General features: G+C 30.3%; 3 protein-coding genes and 1 long non-coding RNA gene across 6 annotated transcripts in view; 2 read left to right on the top strand and 2 right to left on the bottom strand.

Moving 5' to 3' along the window:
- LOC112639159 overlaps positions 1–10,538 on the bottom strand; it is a 30,419-nt gene extending 19,881 nt beyond the window's left edge. The window contains exons 1-2 of the long non-coding RNA XR_003123325.1: positions 10,008–10,538; positions 9,778–9,895 (exon numbers count right to left, since the gene is read on the bottom strand). This is a non-coding gene — a long non-coding RNA (uncharacterized LOC112639159). The remainder of the gene's footprint in view (positions 1–9,777; positions 9,896–10,007) is intronic.
- Positions 2,624–9,106, top strand: LOC105252610 (probable tubulin polyglutamylase TTLL2). Its single transcript, XM_011260068.3, has 10 exons — positions 2,624–2,643; positions 3,244–3,425; positions 6,102–6,227; positions 6,528–6,631; positions 6,735–6,867; positions 6,958–7,234; positions 7,672–7,874; positions 7,958–8,221; positions 8,426–8,715; positions 8,926–9,106. The coding sequence occupies exons 2-10, from the start codon at positions 3,348–3,350 to the stop codon at positions 9,044–9,046; spliced, it is 1,596 nt and encodes a 531-aa protein (XP_011258370.1). The 5' UTR covers positions 2,624–2,643; positions 3,244–3,347; the 3' UTR covers positions 9,047–9,106.
- A 671-nt stretch (positions 10,539–11,209) lies between the features above and the next one.
- On the bottom strand, positions 11,210–26,804 carry LOC105252585 (40S ribosomal protein S4). Of its 2 annotated transcripts, none has more exons than XM_025412245.1 (6): positions 26,800–26,804; positions 12,824–13,082; positions 12,441–12,538; positions 12,191–12,362; positions 11,828–11,957; positions 11,210–11,378 (listed from the first exon to the last, which is right to left on the bottom strand). In XM_025412245.1, the coding sequence occupies exons 2-6, from the start codon at positions 13,029–13,031 to the stop codon at positions 11,252–11,254; spliced, it is 735 nt and encodes a 244-aa protein (XP_025268030.1). In that variant the 5' UTR covers positions 13,032–13,082; positions 26,800–26,804; the 3' UTR covers positions 11,210–11,251. The 2 variants fall into 2 exon arrangements, with proteins under 2 accessions (XP_025268030.1, XP_011258337.1); XM_011260035.1 differs by lacking the exon at positions 26,800–26,804 and adding an exon at positions 13,868–13,961.
- The window catches only part of LOC105252583 (protein FAM13A), a 47,059-nt gene continuing 35,118 nt past the window's right edge, over positions 15,005–26,945 (top strand). Inside the window, exons 1-2 of one of the 2 annotated variants that reach the window (XM_011260033.3) lie at positions 15,005–15,447; positions 26,130–26,937. The gene's annotated coding sequence lies outside the window, so the exon portion shown is untranslated. Of the gene's footprint in view, positions 15,448–21,035; positions 21,118–26,129; positions 26,938–26,945 lie in introns of those variants that run through there. The other variant, XM_011260034.3, reaches the window with a different exon arrangement.

The raw sequence follows: 26,945 nt of genomic DNA, 5'->3' as shown, positions 1-26,945 counted from the left end.
TCAGGTTTGGAATTATTGTACGAAACCTCTGAGACTTATCAAAACTATATGAAAGGAGTTCCCAAGGTTCTCTTATCAGTCAAAGCAAGCTTTATAGGAAATTCGCGTGTTACATCGAGGTGTGTAATAAAATTCCAGTAAAATAGTTCATGATAAAATGTAATAAGAACATTAATTATTTATAAACGTTATTTATAACTGATATTAAATACGTCGATAAATAAAAGAATCCATTGTATTTTAAAATTTATTTCGAGACAAATAAGCAAAAATATCCATATTGAGCGTTATATTTATTTATTAAAAAAGATCAATGCGCGACCAGAATATCGATATTTGATGAAAACGACTAAACTAATTTGAGTATTTAACAGAAGCAATCACTCTCTGTAACGTTTCATCGATTTGTCATTAGTATAGCCTTGCGGTACCTGGCCGCTTCCAAAGAAGACAGATATGAAAAAAAATTCTGTCTCTTTAGATATTCAAGATACTTAAATAATAAAATAGAATTGACTCACGACATTTAGACCAAATCCAAATCTTTATTGAAAGACATTTTTAAAAGAGAACAACTCTTCTGACAGTCATACGTTTTGATAAGACATTTATTCATTTGTGCGTATTGAAGAAATTTTTTCGGAAAGTGAATCTCTTACAAAAGCAAAAGGATTTTATGTAAAAGCGATATATAAATAAAATTAATAAAATCTGTGTGAAAAATAATACATATAGTCCTAAGAAAATTTCAAATTTCACATTTCGTAAATGAAAACTTTATTTTATTTAAAATTTTTTCTACAGTTCTCTCTCTTTCTTTTTCTATCTCTACTCATCTGCTTTTTAATTATAACTATAATATTGAATATTCCTACTGTGTATCCTACTACTTCTTTTGTATGGATTCTTCACAGTAAAAAAAATATATAGTGACGAATTTAATATAAAGCGAGACATTTGACATTTGACGTCAAATCGTTGCGGCATCAGCGTTATACTCGTCTTTTTCTAAAATACTATACGCTTAGTCTTCATTGTTATATACAACCACTTAATTTATCCTTTCTGTCCTTTTTGTCCTTAATCGTTCCATTCTTCTCACATTCGTTAATCGTAAATGAGTCTTAATGATTGTTAAGCATGCCTCATATCGTTTTGCTGTGGTAAAAATATTTCTACAAAATCAAGGTAATCAAACGATACTAATTAGACGTAATTACTGGAGCTTAAACATTTTTTCAAGAATGCTAATTATTCTCGTATCTACATATCTATCATCGCGTGATATCTGACAAATGTCTTCTCTCTCAGTTGAAGCATCATAAATATCAATTATAATTATCCCCCATTAAAAGTGCGTCGCGTCGGTATTTAAAAGCACGCAGTTGCTAGAGAAAGATTCAATGTCACGTTCGCAAGCTTCAAACTTTATTAAAACGTTGATATATAAGTGGTGCAGTGGTGAATTAATAATTCTTATAGATATTAAATTAATTAAAAAGACATGTGTTAATCATAATCATTTCACGCATTTTTAATTTTGAAAAGTTAAATATTTTTTTAAAAATATTTTATTTCTCTAATTGTAATATATATAATTATGTTATTTGATATTTTATTACATTATATTTACTTCACTTTAAATTTTAAAGCTATAAATTGAGACGTTAACAATTTTAAGAATATAAGAGAAAGAATTATAATATTAATATAATATAATTATACTGCATTATTCTGATATAAATGTATCATATCAATTCGAGGTCTAAAGTTATTAGCTGCCATTTCTAGTTAGAGAAAAACAATAATGCGCGTCGCGTGCTTCTAATAACCTTCCATAAATTCGAATTATCTAAAGTCTCTCGGATCTTTCCCCAATAAGCTGTTTCTGACCGCCTACTATCCGGCACTCTCTTCCGCCGTCCTTGCCGACCTTTGCGGCAATCGCGGCGGAAAGCGCATAAAAGCTGCAAGCGACCCACAGGTAACCTGCGCACCTGAGAACCAGTCGAAAGCGATTGCGTAGACTGGAACGTGGTCGCGCATCAGTGAGAGTCGAAATCCCGCCTTGTCTACACCCGTTATCTTAACGAAAACCATCGCGAACGAAAAGCTTCGATGTATCGAAACTACAGATGACTCTCGATTCGCCGAATCGAAATGGCAATACAATTATCAGCGAATTTAATATTTATGCCGATTACGACTGCCTTCGTAAGTCTTTTTTAGAATTAATAAATGAGATTATAATTTTTTTTATATAATGAGAGAGATATTTTCATTCATAATTTTTGCAGTTCTCTCTCTAACTTTCTCTCTCTATCTCTCTCTTCCTATATAAATTTGTTTTAGATGTATATTTTATTATGTAGAAATTAATCATTTTATATGTTAAAGATATTTAAGATCTATAATTTATTTGAATGTTTATATGTATATATAAACATTTAAATAAATTATATATATTTTAAATATGTTTAACATTTAAAATGATTAATTTCTATAACTCTATGTAAACTTTAGAGCTATAGTGGCATATATATATATATATATATATATATATATATATATATTTATTTATTTATTTACAGATAACATTCTAAGAATTAGTATTATCAATAGATGTATATTATTTACAAAAAGGTAAATGTATATGTATCTTCTATTTTCTTTACTATATATATTATAATATGGAGAATCAAATACGAGACACACAGCTTCATTCATGACTTTACGCACACTTTATGTTTCAAAACAAACATGTCCCTGATATTGAGTTGCACTCGCATAATGTGCATTGACATGCAGATGTCACATATCAAGAAATACATTATTATGACTTTATCACGTAATTCATATCAATCAATTATCTCTACATTATTTGTTTTTTTAAAACTAATTTCGTCCATTATTTGTAAGTATTAAAGAAAAATCTAACTATAATTAGTTATTTTGCTATTTTTGTCCAGGAAATTTAAATCTGCACTCATAAAATATCTATGTTTATCTGTTTCACGCTACTTACAATTAGTGAAATTACATTTATTAATAATAAAAATTATTAATAAACTTTCATCGATATTTAAGTAATTTTTACTTTTGTGTTTTGTAGTGAAAAAAGATTTATAATTACATTTTTTTATCGAAAGATGAAAAAAATGTAATTATAAATCTTTTATATATATTTAATATTATATATATATATATTTAATTATTTAACTAATTAATTTAATCTTTTTTTAGACCACATGTCGTTAATATATTTCTATGAAATGTAGTTGACATCAATGTGATTCAGCCGAAGAGAGATTTATTGTACTTATTATTAAAAAATATGATGTTTCGGGATGGCAGTAAAATGCATGGAAGGCCCTTTTGTGTTCAGATTAAATGAGAACGGTACCGGGCCGCATTTACTTGTACAGGTAAAGTTAATTACATTTCCTTCGATTTCACAGATGAATGATCATCGATCATATTCTTAATAATACATGAACTACTACTACAATCCAAGACTAATTGTAAGTACTCCGACCTACACGTCAGAATCTTTACGTCATTCCTTCGTTTTTGCACGAGCGTTCACGTGCGATGCATCGCGAACAATCGATTAGATTCGACGCGAAAGGTCATCAACTCCGATGAAAAACGTTATGTAGTATATTCGGAACGTAATCGCGGAAGTAGATGCTTCCTAGTTCAGCTTTTATATCCCTTGGAATTCTTTTGCGATACAGTTACAAACTTAGATCTTAACGCCCTTGAACCAAATACTTTTCAAGGTACACGATATATACATATATGCATACCTGCAACGCGCCTCTGCGTGCATACGCCGTTTTTAGACACGACGATTAGGTAATTGCGACATGCAATGATAAAAAAAAGCAGAAATCAGAGGATGGATTTGGTTGGATTTTGCAGGAATTTTCATGCATGAGATTTCTAATTTTCATACTATTTAAATGTTTTCTATATCGGCGCGTTATTATACTTTTCTTTATTAAATTTTTTTAATTAAAATTCTGAAGAAAGTGATTATGATATAAACAAATCAAAATTTTTAAAATTTCTAACATTAAATTTGTAATTAAATCTCAAATTTATTTAAGAAGATAAAATCCAAACAAAAAAATTTTAAGAAGACTTAATTGCAATTAATTAATTTATCATTTATAATACGAAAACTATTCTATTTATAAATATTCTATTTATTTTAAATAAAAGATAAATTGCTTAAATTAAAAAAAATTAGATAAAAAAAGTGCATTCTATATAAATAATATATAAATTATTATTAGAAAAAAATCTTAAAATTCGAAAAGACAATTTATTTTCATAAGTTCAATGAAATAACACTTTATTCCAAATGTTATAATATTATACACAAGTCCCCAAAATAAGATGATGTAAAAATATTAAAGCTAAAAGATTAAAATTAAAGATTAAATTAAAAGGTGTATATTTGCTTCGCAATTAAAAACTGCTCAGGAATTTGCAGGTTTTTATCTGCAAGTGATCGAAAAGTTCATTACGCCTGAATATTAAACGTGAGGATGCAGTGCTATACGAAATTACTTCGCTCAACGAACTTTATTTAATAGGCCAATTGCTCGTTTGCCTTTGATGGTTAACTACAAGTCGAGCAAAATAGAGCAAAAAAGATTAGGTTATTCGTGAAAAAACAACTTAAAAAATGGAAGATTGCCAGTGACAGTAGTCCCTCGTATAATTCGCGAGTTTGCATAAATGTATCTAAAATAAGTTCGTTTAAAACTTAGAAAATAGCTCAATCGTTTCGTACAATGTATGATCAATCAAAATTAAATAATAGCATATCTTATGTCAAATACTATAGAATTTATTACTATGGAAATTCCGTTAATGTTGCAAGAAAATCTATATAAAAAAAAGATTGCATCTCAAAAAATTATATCTAATTAAATTCAAAGACAAATTATATTATAAGATTAAACACGTCCAATTTAAAATGTGTACATAAACAAGACTGATGACAAACAAGTATGTGTACAAACGATTGATCAGTCTCAAATTATTTAATTACACATTAATCTTTTATCAATTATTTATCTTCGTATAATTAAAGAATGTGCAAACCATCTTAAAGCAAGCCATATTTTCAAAATTATTTTTTTAATGTTATAATAGAAAAGTTACAGTAAAATTTTATAAGCATATAATCTTTATTTTAAAATTAAAACGATTTTACAAAGCTCTTTAATTAAAGTGATATATGATGATTTAATTGTAATCATAGACCTTGGCTCATTTCTGATACTGCGAGCAGTCATTCCTAATGTTCTAATAACACGAAAATAAATCAAGGGCGGCTGTCGCTATTTTCGTGCCTCACTCTCAAAAGTTTCACGAAACTTTGAAATGCGTAGTGCAATATCTGGAATTAATGAATTTACTTTCGCGCGGTTGCCGAACTGTAAATAATTCTGGACTATTAATCTGACCAATTGAAGAAACCAATGTAACACACACACACACACACACACACCTAAATATATAGAATATGAATACCATAATCTATTATACATACATACATATATATATATATATATATATATATATATATAAGCGCATATTTTAAGCGAGATACTAAAATAAATCGAATGCATTTCGAATTTATTTATAAGAATATTTATATCCAAGAATCGATTGTATATGCATCGATAAAACTGCTATTTTTAACATGGTCTATGTATATGGATAGCTTACTTTAAAAAAATAATATGGTTCAATTTAAAACAATCATGAATTTCAATGAAACGTAAAAATATAAATTAACATAGTATATCAATGAATGCAAAGTTTCCAATATTGCGCTTATTGCCAATTTTAAAAAGGACTGCATTTCACCATGATATTTTGCATCGATACATATTTTATATACTATTATAAAATGCAGAAAAGACTCGCTTTTATGTTGTCGTTTGACAACGAGGAAAATGCTCGAGCACTCACGTGCATATCGACATCTGAGACGGATTATAAATAGTATCTGGCCCTTGGAATAACCGTCTAGCCAATATCAGCTACCCTTTCTATTCGCGGATGTTTTTCTTCTATAGGTTTGCACGGAACGCGGATGGCGGGAGTATGCCGGCGAAAATAATGTATTCAAAGATCGATGGAATTTATGGTGGCGGTCCGGTGGTTTCCCCACGTCGCATTATAGGCCATTACTTCCCTGGCAGGTAATAATGCAATATTTCTACTTTGTTTTCAAATCTCAAAAATATTAACAATAATCACACTAAATACAAGTACTTTACATAAAATTTTAAAAAAAAGTTGTTCTTTGAAATTCCAATTTTTTATCATAATAAATAAATTTTTTGCATAAATGGAAACAGATAAATTCAAATTTAATCAATAAAATTATTATTTGTTTCAACAGTTTTTTCTATTTATTGAATTTAGATAATTTATAACATGAATTATATATAGAACTTTAGTTTAGTCAACTCGCGTTAGCTAGATTATTTTTCGAATAGTTTGTCAATCGGATACCAAAAGGAAATTCCATCTGCCGAAAGGATAAACTGATTCGTCATTTGAAATGTATGAAAAAAGTCCACGGTTCGATTTATGACTTCAGGTATTATGAATGATAAATAGATTTTCATTAATTACTTATTTTTCTATGTGTGATACTTAAAATATAATTATCTCTTTCTAATAATATTAATTTGTCGCATTAGTCCCGCAGGATATAACTTACCTTCCGAATACACGAAATTAGCCGAAGAATGTAGTCGTTATGAGAAAGACTATAAAATTTGGATTTGTAAGCCAGTCGGGCAAAGTCAGGGAAAAGGAATTTTTTTGTTTCGCGTAAGGCTTTTTTTAAAAATTCATCAGTGCAAATCGAAATACGAATTACATAAATTAATAAATTAATAAGATATAAATATATCTTTTCAGAAATTAAGCGATTTATCATACGATAATGCCGCAGTTGCGCAAAGATATATCGAAAACCCTCTGCTAATCGGCGGATATAAATTCGATCTGCGCTTATATGTATGTGTGCCATCCTATCGTCCATTAACGATTTATTTGTACAAGGAAGGTTTGGCCCGTTTCGCTACCGAAAAATTTTCTTTAGAACGATTGGACGATCCGTTCCGACATCTTACAAATTTTTCCCTAAACAAGTTGGGACCAGGTTACTCAGAGAAAAAGGAACGCATCGGTGCCGGTATTTGATGCTAATAGCACAATTTTATTCACACTAAATATGTTTTATATAAATTGCAATTAACTAGTAGTGCATCACACATGTAAGATACAGATTTAGATATTCATATATGCATACATCATATTATTGTATGCATATATGAATATCTAAAAATCTAAAACGAATTATAATTTTAAAATTTTTTCGTTTAATCATTTTAACTTAATTGATTTTTTAAAATGTATTTACATATTATTTAATTATGTATCATTTAAAATACGATAAAAAATTATTCAATTTATTCGCGAAGTGCTAATCTTTTTCTATTAAATAATTAATTAAAATTATTATATATGTAAAAATTATTTTATTTTGTTCTTAATTAATATCTTGCTCTATAATTGTATATGAAGGTTAAAAAAATTGAAATAATGCATAACTTTCTCATCTTTATATAGGATGCAAATGGACATTTAGACAATTAAGGAGATATTTCGAGCAATCAGGATATTTCGATTGGATTCTGTGGCAGAAAATCTCTTGTTTAGTGACTTTAACAATCCTAAGTCAAGCGGCAGGCATTCCTAAATCCTCGAATTGTTTTGAATTTTTCGGTTTTGATGTGTTAATTGATGAGAATTTGAAACCATGGCTCTTAGAGGTTAATACAATACAAATAATTAAATTAAACAATTAAACATTGTAATAATGTATAACGAATTTATAGAACAAATTAAATTACAGGTGAACTTAAGTCCGGCTTTGAGTAATGACTGTGAAGTCGATTCGGAAGTGAAGAAACCCCTATTGCATGATCTATTTGATCTATTAGGTCTTCCAGTATGTAATACCGGACTCTCCCTATTTACAATCTGGTCCTCTTCTGAGCGCGTTGAAGAGGATGAGGGAGAAATGTCTTCCAAATTTGGTCGCTCCATGAAAAAAAAATCAAAACTCGGACGAGAAACTGATACTTTTCTAAATTTCTCTCCAGATACCCGAACTACGGTAATAATAATAAAATTCCCAAAATAATATTTTTCTTTAATAGACAAGAAACATGAAAAAAATTAGTCTTAAGAAGATATTAAACAAAAATTAATAATATCTTAAAAAATTAATAATATCTTAAAAAAGATTTGCATTTGGAAACGTATTGTTTATTCGAAAAAAAATATATTACTTGTATTTTAATTTTTTTTTTATCATCAGCTAAGACAATCAACGCCGGAAATTTGTCCAACTGCCTGGTCCCATTACAACCCACTATTAATGGACAAATACATACGTCGAGGATATAAAGGAAATACGATCGAAAATTATGCTTCTAAAACGATTTGGGACAACGGCAGAGATTGGAGAGTTTCCTGTGTAAAGGAAGGCGGATGGATTCGTATTTGTCCGTTTACTCGAATAAAACATATTGAGAATACGGAAAATGTGAGACCATCACCACGAACTGTTGAGAACGAGATCAAGAATATGGTTCTTTCTATACAAAAGTAATTATACTTTATTGAAATCTTTATTATTTTATTTTATATGAGCTATTTCAAAGCTATCACACGTGTACCATATTTCAGACATAAATTTTTTATGATAAATTAAAAGTTTTAACGTACAATAATATTAAGAACGCAGAATTATTTTCTATACATATGTCTAATGCAGAAAATATGTACAGCAGTCTTATAATATATTTTATCCCACAGATATTTAAAAGCCGCAAAGGAAGTACAACAAAGAAACAAAAAACTCACAGATGAGCAATGCAATGCTCTTCTGCAAAATGCGCTTGAACTAAATACCGAAGTTTGGCTGCCAGAAAAGTAAAAATCTAGAAATCTACGTTTTTTGCTCATGCCCACAATTTTCACACCTATTTACTGTTTACGCTTGTTAATTATAGCATTATTTTAAAAAGTACTTGATTGTACAATGTATATTATAATGAATGCGCATCTTTATTTCATCGATCTTTATATTATATATTATATATTATATTATATATATTATACTTAATATATTTCAAATGATTCATTATGAAATTTTATGCATTAAATTAAATATTTAGTACTTACATTTAGCATTAAATGTAGCCGTCTTATGCTCAACTCAATAAAATTATTTTATTATAACATCATTGTTTTGTAATTTAATAATAACGAATTTTTTTATGATATGTAATTTAATAAAAAAAACTTTTAATTTTATTCTAATTTCAAATTATTAAAATTACTCACTTTTATAAGTTTATTATAATTTAGCTATTAGATTATATCACATAAAATTTTAATTTTATTATAATATCAAATTATCATAACTATTTCATTTTAATTTTATAATATTATAATATTTTATATGGTATATACTTCGTATAATTATAGTACTTTTCATATAATAATAATTCTATTATCATTATAATCAAATTAATTTTCTACACCTATATATTTCTAATATATAATATAAATTTATAATCATTATTATAAATAGCCACATTTAACGCCAAATGCAAGATACATATACGGCCTCTTCAGCCAACAATAATAAATCAAATTACTCACTAAATTGTAGCACTTCGTGTAGTAATCGTTCTTTTGATCTTCAATTTTCAGCTCTCTCTTTTCCTATTTTATCGAGAACACAACTGTGGATTGAACTTCCGGCAGAAAACACGATGCTCTGCAATCACGAATATAAACTGTTATTATTAATTAGCCGTAACTACTAAATAAGAGATTTATAAACGATCATTAATATAATCAATAATAAATAATTAAACAAACTTACTCACCGAAATTCATCGTATTTCTTCAGTTATTGTATCTGTAATTCCTTGCGCGATGTCCTTGCGATCACTCGTGTGACCCCTTGAAAATTCCTGCGCATTTATCTCGCTTCGCATACAGACTTTCTCAAAAATGCGCGATAACACATGATCGTGAACGTAAACAAACACGACGCGACGATAACTTGAGAGTTTGCTTGCTATTTTCAACATAAATTAATCCAAACACTCAATGTTTAACGATTAAAATCTACGAAAAATTTCCTTCACGACTTGACACCGCACTTGATTCCGCATCCGCCGAAACGAATATGGCTACCGACGCGCATGCGCACGCAGCGTTCGTCGCACGACTTCTTTCGTTTTGCGCTACGCGAATTTTCTGTCAAAATACGCTACAATACATGATCGCGAACATAAACAAACACGACGCTACAATAATTTAAAACTTTATTTGCCATTCTCGATGTAACCAACTCACTTGAAAGTTATAAAATCTGCGAAAGATCCCGTCTACGACTCAACACTGATTCTGCGTCGTCGAAACTCCAAAAGGAATATGGCCGCCGACGCGCATGCGCAAGCGCCCCCTGCACTTCTAACACTTCGAACTACACGAATTTCCTTTGAAAAAATGCACGAAAATATAGTCTTAAATGAACTTAAACAAATGCAATGTAACGATAATTTGAAACTTTTTTTGTCATTCTTGATGTAAATTAATCCGCTTATCCTATGATTAAAATCTGCTAAAAATCTTGTTAAGACTCGATATAGATTCTAGCTGCCGCAACATCGAGATGAATGGCACGCGCATGCTTTCAAAATAATTTGAAGGATTTTAAATAAGAGAATATAACCAGTATATATTGTTTTAAATAAAATAAAATAATTTAAAGAAAATAATTATTTTGATTATAAATATCTAAAATATGATACACAATTATTTAAAGCGCACAATAAAATTTTAAGGGAAAACGATAATTATAACAATTATAATAACATTATCTGTTTTATAAAATGTAAGTATAAAAGTTTTTTTAAAAAAATGATAAATTTACAAATTAAACAAATTTATATATTTATGTAAATCAAGTTTTTTTTTAAAATATGTACATAAATGAAGTTATATGTACTTGGGATATATTTGGCAAAAACATATCGTATTTAGGTACTATCGTTTATATTGTTTAAAAAATTCTAAATTATATTTTTATTGATTAATTTTATTTCCTGGAAAATTTACATTATTAATTCACTCCTTTCGCTGCTAATCTCTTGTCGCGTTCCTCGGCAATCGATAGCTTCACACCTCTATCTCGTGGTAAACTCACATAAGCCTTCGTGCCTTTGCCAATGATGAAGACATTGTTCAACCTGGATAAATTTACATTGCATATTTAAAACAATATACAATAAAAATTTACTATTATTATTGAAAATAAATTGTATATAACATATATTGTTTCCTTCTTGGGTAATACGGAAAATCTATAACGATAATCAGTGACCAATATGAAGGAATTTAATCTTGGCCAAGGTTTGACTATAACAAGCAATATATATACGTGTCATAGCTTCGATATGGCCCAGAAACAAAGTTTATCTTTTAAAAAACAAATGAAATCTTGAAGTATTCGTAAAGAAGAGAGAGAATGTAAAATAATGAGTGATGTAAGAACCATTCCTTTAAATAAAATATGTATTGAAAAATCAGAGAGAGATTAATATAATTATAATTCCATCATCAACATATAATAATAAATTAATTAAAAATACTTAGACTTTAAAATTTATAAAAATAAAACACATTTTATTTTATATACCTTGTAGCAAAAGTATGTCCCTGTGTATCTTTTATGTGGCAAATGTCAAAGGAGCCAGGATGACGTTCACGGCTCACGACAGTACCAACACGACCCAAATTTCTTCCACCAGTAATCATACATAGATTACCTGATAAACAAAAGCAGATTATGCTTGATATCTTTTTTTTTGTTTTTCTATGTTTTCTATTTTTTTATGTGCTTTACATATATCTATATATATGTATATATATGTGTATATTTATTTTAATATAATATTTATTTGTTCACACATATATTGCATTATTTTTTTGTAATATCATTATTTTTTATTTTATAATTTTTTATTATTATGACCGAGTAAATTAAAAAAAGAATAATTACCAGAATCAAATCTGATAGAATCCAAGATTTTGCCACTAGCAATATCCAAATGAATAGTGTCGTTGACTTTTATGACAGGATCAGGATATCGGATTGTTCTGCCATCATGTGTTACCAAAAATGGTATTCCTTTAGGACCAGTTTGAACGCGCTTTACCTTGCACAATTTGTACTGTAAAGTACAATATCACATATAAATATAAAAATATAAATATTTGATATAATATAGTTTTAGATATCAAGCAGTTACCTTAGCTTCTTCAGCAGTAATACGGTGAGTAGTAAAACGTCCCTTGACATCATAGATTAAACGGAAAAACTCACCAGTCTTCTCGATTGTAATGACATCTAAAACATTTTAATTACAATACAATTAATCTATATCAATTTATACTTGTATCAATGCACAAGTTAAACATTTTTATACACTTCATGGGTAATACAGAATATGTGCAATAATGTGCAACTTAATCTGTGACCAAACTGAAGAATTTACTTTGCTATTGGCCAGTTCCTGACTATAATACTTTTACAATTATACTATAGCTCAAATATGGCCCATTTTTACTTTTTACAAGATAATGTAAAATATATGTTTATAAAAAATAAAAAGTATAGAAGTAAAGCACTTACCCATAAAACCAGCAGGATAGTTGGGATCAATGCGAATCTTTCCATCCACCTTAATCAAGCGTTGCATGACAATCTTAGTAACTTCGCAATTAGTCAAGGCATACTTCAATCTATTACGCAGAAAGATAACCAAAGGAAGTGATTCCCTAAGTTTGTGCGGACCAGTGGACGGTCGGGGGGCGTACACACCTCCCAATTTGTCCAACATCCATGCTTTAGGAGCATTAAGACGTTTAAGATGCTTCTTCGGGCCACGAGCCTAGAAGAAAAAAATTCCATAATCGATAAAACTTTTCTACTATAAAAAATATACCTCGTTTTTAGTAATACTTAGTATATACTTAATAGTATAATCAAAAGTATGTACTAAAATATATATTAAAAAGTATATACTTCAAGTATATATTTGATAAATCAAAATATTTTAACATTTTGCATAATGAAATCTGAAAAATTAATACTGACAAGTAATTTTTTTACTTAAGTATAACTTTGTTATGTTTTAATAATAATTTTATAAAGTTTTTCTAACAATAACCTGTTATTTTAATCAATTTTTTTAAGTAAAAAAAATTATTTAAAATTTCCCTAAATTTACACAGAACATAAGTATTTGATAAAACGATCTGCACATTTTTCTGTACTAACATTTTTAATATTATCAATACTATAAAAAAATATAAAATAATGTGTTTGTCACAATACTTTACTTAGGTTATGTTCAAATTTAGGTTAGATAATGTTATATTTTTAATTTAAATAAAACTATAGTTCTTTCGAACATAATAGAAAAACAATTATAATATAATAATAATGAATGTAACGAAAAGCAGGAGGTATCAAGAATTAGTTAAAAGGAAACAAAGTGAAGCGATGTAATCAAATGAACATTATAATTTTCTTAACAATAAGACATATATATCACTTTATAAACATATTATTCATCGTACGAAAATGTGCACAACGATTTTTTCTCATATATTAAAAGGATTCGCGTAACATATGCGTGATGTAGATAGATTTTAAGAGCCGTGACAACCTTACCATCTTGGAATTCTAACCGGAAAGGCACGAGGACACACGTCGCGCACCCGCTTAGGAAATTGCTTCCAACGCCATTGAAAAGGATACAATGGCCTGAAACTATGTCGCGCGACAGAGAAGAGAAACCGAGCGTTTAAAGCAAAGTTACTATAAAGGTGCAATTTCATTGGCGCTAAAAAGTAGCGTCAACCATTGGTTGAACAAAGAAGTAAGTAGTTGCTTCATTGTTCAACCAATGGTTGACGCTACTTTTTAGCGTCAATGAAATTGCACCTTAAAAGCGAGAATTTGATTGGCTGTCACTTCTGATTGGCTATCGCGCGACATGTTATACATTCTCTATACATAACAGTTTTCGCGGACTTACTAGTTGCAACGTAGAACTTTTTACAGCTTTTTTCGTTATTATTTGTGTTATAATAATATGTGAATTACAGTAAACGTTAATAATAGATAGCCGTAGAGCCGGTTTTCTCGCACTTGTACGTTAAACGTTGCTCCAGTCAAGCGTTCGAGGTAAAATGCCAAATAAAATATTAGAGATATACTTATTATAGATAGAGATATACTAACCTTCTAGTTTTTTTATCGAATTTCAAAAAATGATAACGCGTAAAATATATTGCAACTGTTAAGATTCACAAAGTTTTTTAAAGTTTAACTTGTAATTTTTGCATAATTCTCAGAAATTCGTAGAAATCTGTTGAAAAAATGATTTTACAAAAATAATTTCGCGTATTTTACAAAAATAATTTCAATAAGTTTTAAAGAAATAATTTAAAAAATGCCAGAGGAAGATGGGCATAAAAAACATATAGACATCTAGTCCATTAAAAAAATTTGTATTATTAATATGTTAATATAGATAAATAGTAAATTATACATTAATAGATAATTTTTGTCGAAATTAGGCGAAAGAGACGGGAAAGATTCAAATGCGCGACACGATTCGATTGCAGACACAAAATTCGCGAAAGAAAACGAACGAATAATGGCATAAAAAAGAAATTTAAAAAAATAAAGACAGTCTTGCAAACGTCACCGATTGGTCGAGAGTTTTTCGACCGGCGAGGTCGATAAAAAAGCCGGACGCCACTCACCGCGGCTGAAAATGAAAAGGGTCGATCCCCTTTAATCGCCGCGAAACAACATGGCGGACCGCGCTCTCACGCCGGTACTCTGTCTCACGCAGTGATTTGCGACGGCATTCGACGGAGTTGCGGAAACGCGCGCGGGACGTACGCATGCACGCACGCACGCGACAAGTACGCGTAGGCCTTCTCCAAGAGAGCACGGTAGGATTTTCGCGCGTGTCACGGCCGATTCTCGTGCGGCGTTTCTTCCTCGTCATCGCCTGGCGTCTCGCGGTCCTGCCTCGTCGTTGTGTCAATATCGATCAGCATTTCGTGACGGCGGCGATGTGCCGCCGCGGATGATGGGGCTAACGCCATCGCGCGACATCGTCGACCAGACCACGTCCCCGTGACAGCTTCGCTGAAGGAAGAGGCTGCGCATCACCTGTCGCAAGGATCAACGACGACGCCTCGTGTCCGCTTGTCCGGTAGCTGTCCGGTAACGAGGTAAGTGTCGACGCGGCAAATATTGTAATACTGTTCATGGCGTTTCGATGAAAAGATGCTTATCATAAAACTATAATCTCACGAAAATATATCATTTTTTTTTATACAATCCTGTCTGCTCCAAAATATCTTTTTATGGAGTATATTAGTTGTTTATGGAGTTAATTATAATAGAAGCGAAATATTTTAAATAAATACACAGATACAGTCACATATATATTATACATATGTGAATTGGCATTGCTATAATTTATAATTTTTTGAATTATTGATAAAATAATCCTGAAAAATAATTGTGTATATAATTGAAAATGCAATTATGCTTCAAATTATACTTTTCATTGGCGCCATTAATTTAAACACTTTAATTACGTTTTATGTGTGTATTCTTTTATCTGAAATGAGAGAGGAAACAGAAAGATAGGGCACATACACAGATTATATATAGAATGTACACAGGACTTTTTAATCAAAATTTCTGTGGTTAGTTTCGAGATAATTTTTCTCTAACTTTTCGATGATATCGAAAATTATTGTTCGTCGTGAAAATTTTGAATATATATCTTTAATATGAAAATAATTACGTGATTTATCTTTAATATGAAAATAATTACAATTTAAATTATTTTTCTTTCTTTTCTTCTCTTGTGTATAACCGTTAATATTATATATTACTTTAAAGTCATTTATTAAAACTACAATCGTTTTATCATAATTTGCTTTATTTCCTATGAAGAGTGTATAATAAAGAAAGAGAGAGAAAGAGTTAAACATATACACATAATAGAAAAAGAAATCTTCTGGCAGTCGCGATAATAAATCAAAGAAATAATTAAATTTATTAAAAATTAAATAGGTGGTACAAATCTTCGTTACAATAATGCATTCTTTTAACGCATTTATATTTTACGGGACCAACATAAGCGATGCTGCATATTAAGTCTCAACGGGAATGAATTTTAAATATTATCTCGATACGGGAGAAGCCTCCATATCGATCGAACGTATCGTTCTTGTATACACGGTATGTCAAAGGCGCGACACATAGGCAGTGTAATTGCATAGTGCCTATGCAACCGGGAAATTCCGCGCCGCGTATGCTTTTCCGGAGATATCTCCCGTAGTTCGCTTCCCGAGATGTGAAATCGATCCGAATTACATCTTCGACCTGGATGCATTTCGTGTGTTTCTGCAGCAGTCAGCGGTATTCCTTTCACTTCGCTGACAACTGCAACCGCCGATGATTGACAATCCGCGCAACAATGATGCGTGCAAATTATTACACGCGATTTCCCCCTTTTGCATCTGTATCTTTCCGCAAAAAACAAATTCGATGGAAAGTCACTGGAAAATTTTTTGCCTCGATTTTTTAGACATTGATACTTGAGAATGATGTATTAATGAATAGAACTTTAATATAGAGATTCGCTTTCTGTTTTGATTGTAATAATATCTTTACATTTATCATACAAATAATATTTAATAACATAAATAATATTTAATAACATTAAAATATATAATAGATTGAATAATTTCTATATAAATGTTCAATGTTTGGAGTTATTTTATAATAATAATAATTTATGAACCATTTGATTTCGAATGTTTGATGAAATATAAAATGAAATATAATTACAACTATAAACATAAATATCTACAAAATGTGTATTATGTAACATGTAATAACTTTATAATTTTATTCTATCAATTCTATCAATTTTATTCTATCAATTCTATCAATTTTATTCTATGAATATTCTATCATTCTAATGAAAGTTTATAAAAGGAGAGACGATTATACATTCTTTCGCAATAAATTATTCGTTTATCATGTTATAGTTTTTGCACGACAATTTTAACTATATTACACACAACTTATATTATTATTAGCTTATATGAGAAAAAAATAAAAGATTTTAATTCGAAAGTTTCACGCGACAAATGTTGATTAATCTCGCGTTTGAGTCGCATTCCTCATTAGTTTGCATCACGAGGCGTCATATACAATCGATATATGCATGTAATACGAAAAGCTCGCTATCCAAGTGACGGCATATGCATGTATATATGCATGTGCTCGCTAGTTACGTGCATATGCGCAACGCTGCATGTGAGGTCATTGTCCGCACGTGTTCTATTCCCATCACTAATACATTCGCTGACAACGAACGGGGAAAAGCGTGCTTGAGGGTGAAACGAATTTTTTTCCGCGAATTTATAAAAGATAAGAGATAGGAGTTTGCAAAAAAATCGCTCAACATTTAAATATGCTCGCGTGTATTTCATTTTATTCATATTTTACTACTTGTTATTTATCTTGTTTTTATTTTATTATTTCGACATCATAATGCTGTTAAAAAAAAACATGCGAGAGAAGAAGCGTAAAATTAATAAAATAAAAATACTGCTCGTCGCTTTTTTTGCAAGTTATGAAATTCTGCGTTTCTGTGAAGTTGTAAATATTATTTATATTATTTATTTTCTATATAAAATACATTTTGATAAATAACTCCTCTTGTAGTTAAAAAAATGTATATCCTGTTTAATTTATTTATTAATTCTAATTAATTCGAAATATTGCAACTTCCATGTGTAAAACAATTTTTATTGAATTTTTATTTTTTTTATTGAATAATCATTCGATAACTGTTTTTTATTGTTGAATAAATAATTATTTATAAATCATACAGATATTTTTTTTTAATTTGAGCGAGGAATTAAATAAGAAAGATATTTTGATTAAATGTGTTCGATATCTAGTTAATTAATTATAACAATAAATCGTCAAAGTTGATTAAAGAAATTAATGATTTTGAAGTGAAATGATTTTTTGCTAATGAAACAATTCTTACCAAAATTAGGAATAAAGAGGAGAATGTAAAAAGCGATAAACCTCGTAATATTACGTAACGCAAAAGCGTTGCTGCGTAGATTCTCAGAATGACGAGGGGAGTGAAGTCACTATTCCATTCATGGGATTCGTTGGCTTTAATGGGGTCTCGAGGACGAACAGGGAGGGCCGGAATCCCTTCCTGCAGAAAAGGATCTGAAGTTGAAGGTCACGCATCCCCTCGCGAAAATTACGCAGTTTGAACGCAATCGATGTTGCATGTTGTACGAAAGTTTAGGCTCCAAAAATTTATATCTTGATTCTCTAAAATACTATACAGTTTTTCGCAGCGAATGATAAAGCAAAATTTTAGTGAATTCTATTTAAAAAACGTTGAATTTTAATATAATTTAATATAATTTTAATATAGTTTAAGCATTGATTGATAAGAAAATTTTATAAATCAACAAAAAATTATATTAAAAATGTTATAAAAAAAATGTCAGCTTCAAATTTGATAAAAACTATAATTCAATCAGAAAAATGAGACTTTAAAGACACTTTATCTATATGCATTTATACAAATTTAATCATCAAAATGTGAGGAAATTGTGAACTGTTTAAATGAATAAGTAATTGTATTCATCAGTTAATTAAATCGTCTTTCGAGTAAACGGAACGTTATATGATTAAATGATGAAGCTAATGGATTTAATTCCCCGATATACAATTTAATTTTTATCTTGTTAAATCTTATTACATTTCACGCATAATTTTAATCCAAGAATAGATATAAAAAATTCAGAAACGCGTAAACAAGAATCTCGGAAAAATTTATTTTCTTGAAATTTTTATAAAAATAATATTTTATAAAAAGAAAAAAATAACTTTTCATTCTTTGAAATATTTAACTTCTTGTTCTATACTATATTTATGCAAAGTAATCGCATATGCATGCAGAAATATTTCAAACGTAAAGTACAAGATATTATCATAAATATGCTTTAAAACGTAAATATATTAATTATTCATAGGAATAATTAAAAATAAAGAATGACAAATATAAAACGATGATTGTACAAATGTCAAACACCATAATTTCAGATATTCACGTCAATTATATGCGTATCCTCGAAATTGATGACGACTGGATTCGACGCGCATTTCGATCCCTAGTCAGTGCATCAGGGGTGGGGGGTGGGGGGAGAGGTAAGATAGATGCCGTGTCCCGATCGTTTGCGTTCAAGGTATCCCGCGGAGATAATGCGCAATAACCATCATTCCATTGCCCATCCATCCTCTCGCGTGCTCTTTTTGCTCACTCTGTAATGACAAGGAGATGTTTACATTATGCATTTCAATCGGACGAGAACTCGTGTCGCTGTTTACCCACATACGCGCGTTGTATAATCGTCAACAAACCCTCGGGCAACCCTCCGCGACCAGTCGCCGTTTCCTCCCTTCCCTTCTCTCGGTTTTCGTCCTCAATCCCTCCTAGGCTCGCTTAGATCCTCGATCCCTCTCTCGTTCTCCCCCTTCGCCCGTTCTCCTCCAGCTCGCGATTCACGTGACCGGGACAGTCTATTGATTCCTCGAGGGTAGTGCATGCGCCCTCGTGCACGCGATCTCTGCTGTCAAGGGGGTTTGTATACGATGGAGGGGATAAGTTTGGAGGAAGTCCCAATGGAGGGGATACTGGCAATGGGGAAAACGAAGAGAGAGATGGTCGGAGAACATGTATGATATCGAGAAAAAGAAGGAGAAAAAGAGAGAGGGAGAAAAGAAAGACGCAGATAGCGATGGAAATTGCATCGTCGTTTCCTAGTGTTTTTTTATATATTTTTATGATGAGGGTATACAGTTTTATATGATAGAATGAAATAAATAGTTGGGATTAAAATGAGAATTAAATGTGTAAAAAACATAAATGTTTTACTACAGTTTAAATATATGCATAGTTTAACCTGTATAGTTTAAATATATGTTATAAATATTATTTTATTATTATATTATTTTATAAGAGAAAGTTGATTATTTGTATTAATTAAATTGGAAATTTTCGTATTAATGGCGTAACTATTCACTATTTGAGTCTCAAGAATTTCAAATATAATATCTAAATTATCGCGATTGAATAATAGTATTTTGCCGGTATTTGGCATGATATTTATGTTTAATTATCAGTATCCAAACTTTATTACTAATTAAATTATATTTGTTTTAAATATAGAAAAAAACTTAGTTGAGCTATTTTCTTTGAATATATTTTGAATTTTTTTGGCACAAATATCAAAATCTTCCAAATTTATCTAGGTATATATTAATCTACTGATGATAGCATCTTATATATTTTTAAAAATTTTTGCAATTCTTAATTTATATTCCATTTTCTCTGTATAAAGTTTCTCAACGTTCATTTCGTAATTCTGGACCAATTTCCGTTCTATACTTTCATTCTCTCTCTCTGCAAAATTTCCTGATGTTTGTACGCGTTAGAAAGAACCCATCTTGTGATTGACTACGAATTCGTAGAATCTAGAAAATTCGGTCGGACTCGTTCAGGATCCGACGCGAAATTCAAGAGTTCCCTCAATTCTCGTCGGCCAGGGGAGGCGGCGTGTTCGAGCGCTAGTGAGGCGGTCAGGGGTTGCGAAGCGGAGGGTCGCGAAGAGAAGGGTTGCGAGGAGGAGAGCGGTGATGAAGGACGACGGGCGAAGAGAGAGGGTTTACCGAGGATCGCGGCGGAGACTCAGTCTCACTTGTGTGGTGTCTGTGTCGCGATCAGTCTCTTTCTTTTTCTCGTCACTCGTCATGACTTCCCTCACCTCGCATATCATCAGGTACGATCGACATTGACATAACTCACACGTTGACATCGCGCTGCGAAAGTATATCTCAGTCGAAGCGCCCTTGATTCGACGTTTGCTTTGCGAATCGCTTTAGGCTCTATCTCGTATCATTGGTGATCGTTTAAAATTGTGTATAGAATGTTCAAACAGGAAAGATCGATATTTCGATGGGTGATCGGTCGTGTTTTGTAAATAGGGAAAGATTTCTGTAAATGAATGTGTGATTCAATATTGCGAAATTTTTAGAAATTTGTGAATTTGAGGAAATTTCTATAACTATATGTTATAAATATATATAAGTGAATTCAAAATTGTGTAAATAGTAAACGGTGTCACATTTTTTTTTTCGTTATCCACAGTGCTTATGTGTTTGTTGCTAAACTATTTGAAAAAGATTACTCTTTAAAGTATCGAGTTTTTTTCTTAGGATATTTTATATTCGTCAAAAAATTGCAAGCACACATTTTATCATCAAATCTGTTAATTTTTATATTTTGAAAGATCTATATTTCAAAGTTAATTCATACAATTTTTCGAATCAGTCAGAGTCCATTCTCACAGAGCAGTGTTTCTACAACGCAATTTCTGTTTACTACGTCGATCGAATGTCGCAGTTTTGTGAAATTATCAGCACCAATTAGTTTTAATCACAATTAATGATTCGTTTTTCGCTATCGAATTGTGAATCATTTAGCATTAGTTTGCATAAATGCAATTTTGGCGAAAATTAATTTATCGTTACGAGTAACAATTTGATGTCGGTAACTGCGCAAAACGTCGAGATTGATGTTAAGTGCAGAAAAGCAACTCTGATTATGCAAACTATGTAGATTTAAAATTGGATCAATTGCATTTAATATATTTTTATGCATTTTTGTGCTATTTTGACAATGTTATGGATTAAATGGTACATAAGTAAGTTGTAAAGTTGTAGCATACATATATCTATGGAAAGCTAAAATAATTTAGAAAAACGCGTGATTCTTCTATTTAATAAAAACTATCTCTTTTTTCTAAAAATAAAATTTACAAATATTGAATTATATATATAAAATTTACAAATATTGAATTGTATATATAAAATTCAAATAATTTAAATAAATTTAATTTCTCTGAATAAATTCGAAATTTTTATGAATGCTCCGTAATTTAATCATATTATCAGATAGCATCGTCTTTATGATTGACAAAAAAATAAATCAATTAAGATCAGTGTCGTTGAGCTCGAAAGGGGAGAAGAAATTCTTTTTACGCATTTTTATGTTGTTTGGCAAAACGAGCCAAATAAAACGCGAACGGAAATAATCACGGATTGTTATGTCGCATTTATCGATCTATTGAAATTACTCTTGGTATAAGTAACCTCGATATAACGTCTATTAACCCCGAGTCGCTAATAAGGACTATAGGATATCGTCTAGAGAGATGGGTATCAAGTCTCATACTTTATTTAACGTGAAGGAGAAAAAAAATTCTGTTAGAGATTTATTTTTTACATACAAAAGAATTGCATTAAAAACCTATAAATATGTGACAACGGATATATTATCGACATTTCGTTGAAATTTGGTTTCTTTCCGATGATTATATAAAAACGTGCAGTTGTTGCTAAGTGCAACGCGCTCTCCTATCCTCCATCGAGGCGCAGGTGCAAGGGTTGTTCACAATGAGCTATAAAAACTAGATATGAGGATATAAAATATAAAAATCGCAGAGAAAAAAAATAGAAATATGAAATATATATATATATATATATATATATATATAATTTTTTTCTGGGCTTCTTTAATATTTTATATATCCTCAATATCTCGTTTTAATAGTTCATTGAATTTTACATATATATGAGGAAGTTTCAAACAGAAATAAAATGAGAAAGATACATAGATATCATAGTTTATATAGACAAGACATATCCAAAATATTAAAATGCAAGATGTCTATAATTAGCACAATCTACTTAAAAGATTTCTCTCATTTTCCATATTTTACAAGATTCACTTTGCATTTTATTTCTGATATTTGCAAAATTTATTTGAAATGCTTAATACTAGCCAAGTTTTTTTTTTAATTTTTTAAAATTTCTTTTCATTTTTTAAAATTCGCTTCGTAAAATGAGTTTTGATAAATCATTTCAACTCTGAATCATAATATGCTAAAATACGACATAAATTGCTTTCTTTTTTAGTAGTTCATTTTTCTTATTTTTTACGTTTCACATTATTCTGATATTTTCCATAAAAATATTACCGCGAGGAATATTGTATTTGTATTACTTTTTTTCAAAGTATAAATACGTGGATTGCGTCTAGTAATATATTGCAATTTCGTGAACAGGTGCCTTTTGTTTGATCGGTACATCATTAGACGAGAGATCAGCGGGCTTTCCCGCTGTACGAAATTAAACGCTCATTCCATTTACTTCTCTTACGGGAAATATCGATTGCAGACACTGCACGAACACTGCGCCGAGTCGCACGCACGCACATATTTCGCAACGAGCGAATCGATTGGCCGCGAGCGAATCTTTCCATTGCATTACTAATTATTAAGTACGTTAGATCAGTTGAACGGATCCCGAAAAAGAATGTTTCGATTATTTATCGCTTATATGTTTAAAAAATTATGAAAAGACACGGCTAATCTTTTTTGATTAATTTTAATTTTTATTTAAAAGAGTAACAGATTTATTTGTGAAAAATTTCAGAGTATTCTCAGATTTCAACGTCTTAAAGTTAGTTGAAAATTAAATTAAATTTTTTGAAAATTTTTTATTTAAAATTAATGGTACTACAAGTCAATCTCTACATTCTATTTCTCCACATTCATATTTACTGATTTAGTGCTTTTTACAGTTCTTTGTGTAATTTGACTATTTGCAAAGACGTAGTTATTCATTTTCGCTGCGTCTTTTGAATTAGTCTTATTTGTCTCGTCTTGTTCGCCAAGGATATCCGATATTTAAGCTCGGAAACAAACAATCACATTTTGCTAGCTTTGCATTACTTATGAATACTAATACAGTATCGCTGAATTAAATAAAAAAATACGACTATCCGTATCGAACAATGCAGTTTGATGCATACGAATAGTTAAAAGTAAAGAATTAAGAGTAACGTAATTTTTCGTATATATAATATACATATTATTATATTTTAATAATATTGTAATTATATATACACATATAATTAATAATAATTTTTTTAAATTTCTTATATTTTTTTATAAATTATACCACTTAAATAAGTAGTATTTTGGCAGAATTAGAATAATATTAGATATAAACGTTTCTTTCGTAATTTATTTTATTTATATGAAAAATTGATATTTTGCTAAATTAACTAAATTTATATTTAGCACAAAACTCGCTATATTTCGTGAAATTTGCAAAAATAAGCGATGTCTTAAAGAGTGCATACAGTTGTTATCAGGCTGTTGCAATGAAAAGGATTGTAAATAATCGAATGATAAATATTAATTAACGAGGTTAAATTCGAGAATAAGCGTTAATTAATTCATAAACTGTCGCACGTATTGCAAAACCTGATAGCCACGATTAATTATACACTCTTCTGCTATAAAATATATTAACGTCGACTCATCGTCATGTCTCTAAAATTTTGATATGTCCACGATTCTCACTTCTCAAATATTAATAAATCAAAGATATAAATATTTGACAAACGTGTGCGATTCGTTTTGAAGCTTTCTATGATGTTTTAAATGCATTGATTATTATTTTACTGCTAATATCGTTTATAAATATTTAAAATTGTTTAATGTTGGGTTTATTAAAGCAGTAATGGATTTATGATAATCTCTTCGAACATATTGTGTGATACGATAAAATGCTTTACAAACGGAAATCAATGAGATGCATTTTTCGAATTTGTCGATTGCAATATTTCTCAAACGTAGTCACACTCTGCAAAAACCAGACAGAACTGGACACGCTAAATGAATCAGCGATCATAATTAAATAGAATCCGATTATACGTCCAGTTAAGGATTAGATGTGCGATTCTATGGCTTCCACGTCGCATACGAAGACTCATATGATTCTTACAATATGTAGCATTTTACTAATTTAAGATAATTTGATTTTTTAAACAATAAAATATATATATAAGTTTGTTTTTCATACGACATATTTTTTTCTGTAAGACATGGATATCGATTTGTATAATACTTAAAGAAAAGATTATTTCATGAAATATTGCATTTAATATATTGATTTTTGTCGAAAAAATTATTAATTATTTATATGTTTACAAATTGATAACGTATTATACATATGTATCATGTAATGTATATATAATCTAATTATGAATATGTTGTATATTGCGTATGCAAAAAGTATAGAAGCCTTATATAAATAGAAATGATTTTAAATATATACCACGTCACAACTATTATTATAACACATATGTTAATGCGTTGATATTAAGCTAACATTCACAGAAAGAGTTCAAAGTCAAATTAAAATCGAATTCATTATTTTCCACGGAGAAAATTAAAAGGTATTATACTTTGTTACATATACATACACATATTCTATAAGTATATAAAGTTTTTTATTATTTGACATAAATAATAGGTCACATGCATCATCTTATGTAAACTCGTATAACTAATCAAAGATTTTTTTCGACAAAAATCGATTTATATAAAATGCAATATTTTTTTTTATACAAATCGATTATCCTTTTCTTATAGATCTTTTTCTTATATAAAAGATTATTTCATATGAAAAAACTTATAGAGATTATATTAATAACTTGTATTAATAAATCTATTTCCTGTTAAAAAAAAATTAATTTTTTGTAAGTTTCTTACAAATTATTATTTAATCTCTAACAGATATAAGTATTCATTGTGCTAAAAATATTGCGAATCAAACACAAAAGAAGGTTGTATCTAGGCACATACTGTACATCAGCGCTTGAAGTATCTATCATCGGCGGTTAATGACGAATCTCTAAGAATCTCTTTCATGCTTTCAGAGTGCAGTAAGGGCCCGAGGAGCTACGTAGATCATGTCAGGGCCAGGGGCGGAGTGGTGACCTAGACCTCATCCCTCGGCTCCGACCCTCGATGCTTACGCTACGGCTGGTGTCGACTCACTTCCTGAAGCAGCCATAGGCAGTGCCCTTCGCCTTAGAGAAAGGGCTTCGTGCGATGTGCCGTGATAGGGACATGAACCCAGAACTAGTCGAGTCGCACGATCTCCGCTCAACGGCGTTGTCGTCGTCGCCGTCGCCGTCGTCGTAAAACTAAAATTAAAAAAGAAAAACAGACAACACGGTCGTTCGAAATTTTCACGTGCACGCAAGAAGGACTTCTTCTTTTTCGACGGTCCTTCTATCTCTCTCTCTCTGCTGCGAGAATCTTTCTCGCCCTGGCATACGTACTCACGAACGCATACACACCATACGCATACGCATCCCCACGAATCGTTCCTTGCCCTCTAACTACATAGACTAACAAGAACGATTTCTTTTTTATGATGTCGAGATAGATTAAAATTCTGACAGACGAAATAGACGAATCTCAGGCGAGCAAGTGTATATATATGATATCGCATTTGGTACTCGGGTTACTCGCGATATTCGGTACATAAATCCGTGATCCGGGTCGCGCAAATCGGCCGGATCGAAGGAATACGATCATAACTCGGAAGAGACGACTTTATCAATATATACGGCGAATCCAAAAGAAGGACGAAAGGAGGGAAGAAGGGAAGAGGACGAGACAGCTGCCACGCTGAACTCGGTATACATCAACCTGTGGAAAGCCGCGAGAGAGTGTATTGTGAGTTT

Source organism: Camponotus floridanus, unplaced genomic scaffold (assembly GCF_003227725.1).
Source record: "Camponotus floridanus strain SB8 unplaced genomic scaffold, Cflo_v7.5 scaffold5, whole genome shotgun sequence".
NCBI lineage: Eukaryota > Metazoa > Arthropoda > Insecta > Hymenoptera > Formicidae > Camponotus > Camponotus floridanus.
This window is presented reverse-complemented; position numbering and strand designations above follow the sequence as displayed.

Coding starts and splice junctions, on each gene's coding strand:
- LOC105252610 (XM_011260068.3), top strand. CDS start 3,348: ATGGCAGTAAAATGCATGGAAGGCCCTTTTGTGTTCAGATTAAATGAG. Junction 6,632..6,734: donor GGTTCGATTTATGACTTCAG/GTATTATGAATG, acceptor TTGTCGCATTAG/TCCCGCAGGATATAACTTAC. Junction 7,875..7,957: donor TGAAACCATGGCTCTTAGAG/GTTAATACAATA, acceptor ATTAAATTACAG/GTGAACTTAAGTCCGGCTTT.
- LOC105252585 (XM_011260035.1), bottom strand. Junction 12,363..12,440: donor TTACTGCTGAAGAAGCTAAG/GTAACTGCTTGA, acceptor TGTACTTTACAG/TACAAATTGTGCAAGGTAAA. Junction 11,958..12,190: donor TTCTATCAGATTTGATTCTG/GTAATTATTCTT, acceptor TTTGTTTATCAG/GTAATCTATGTATGATTACT.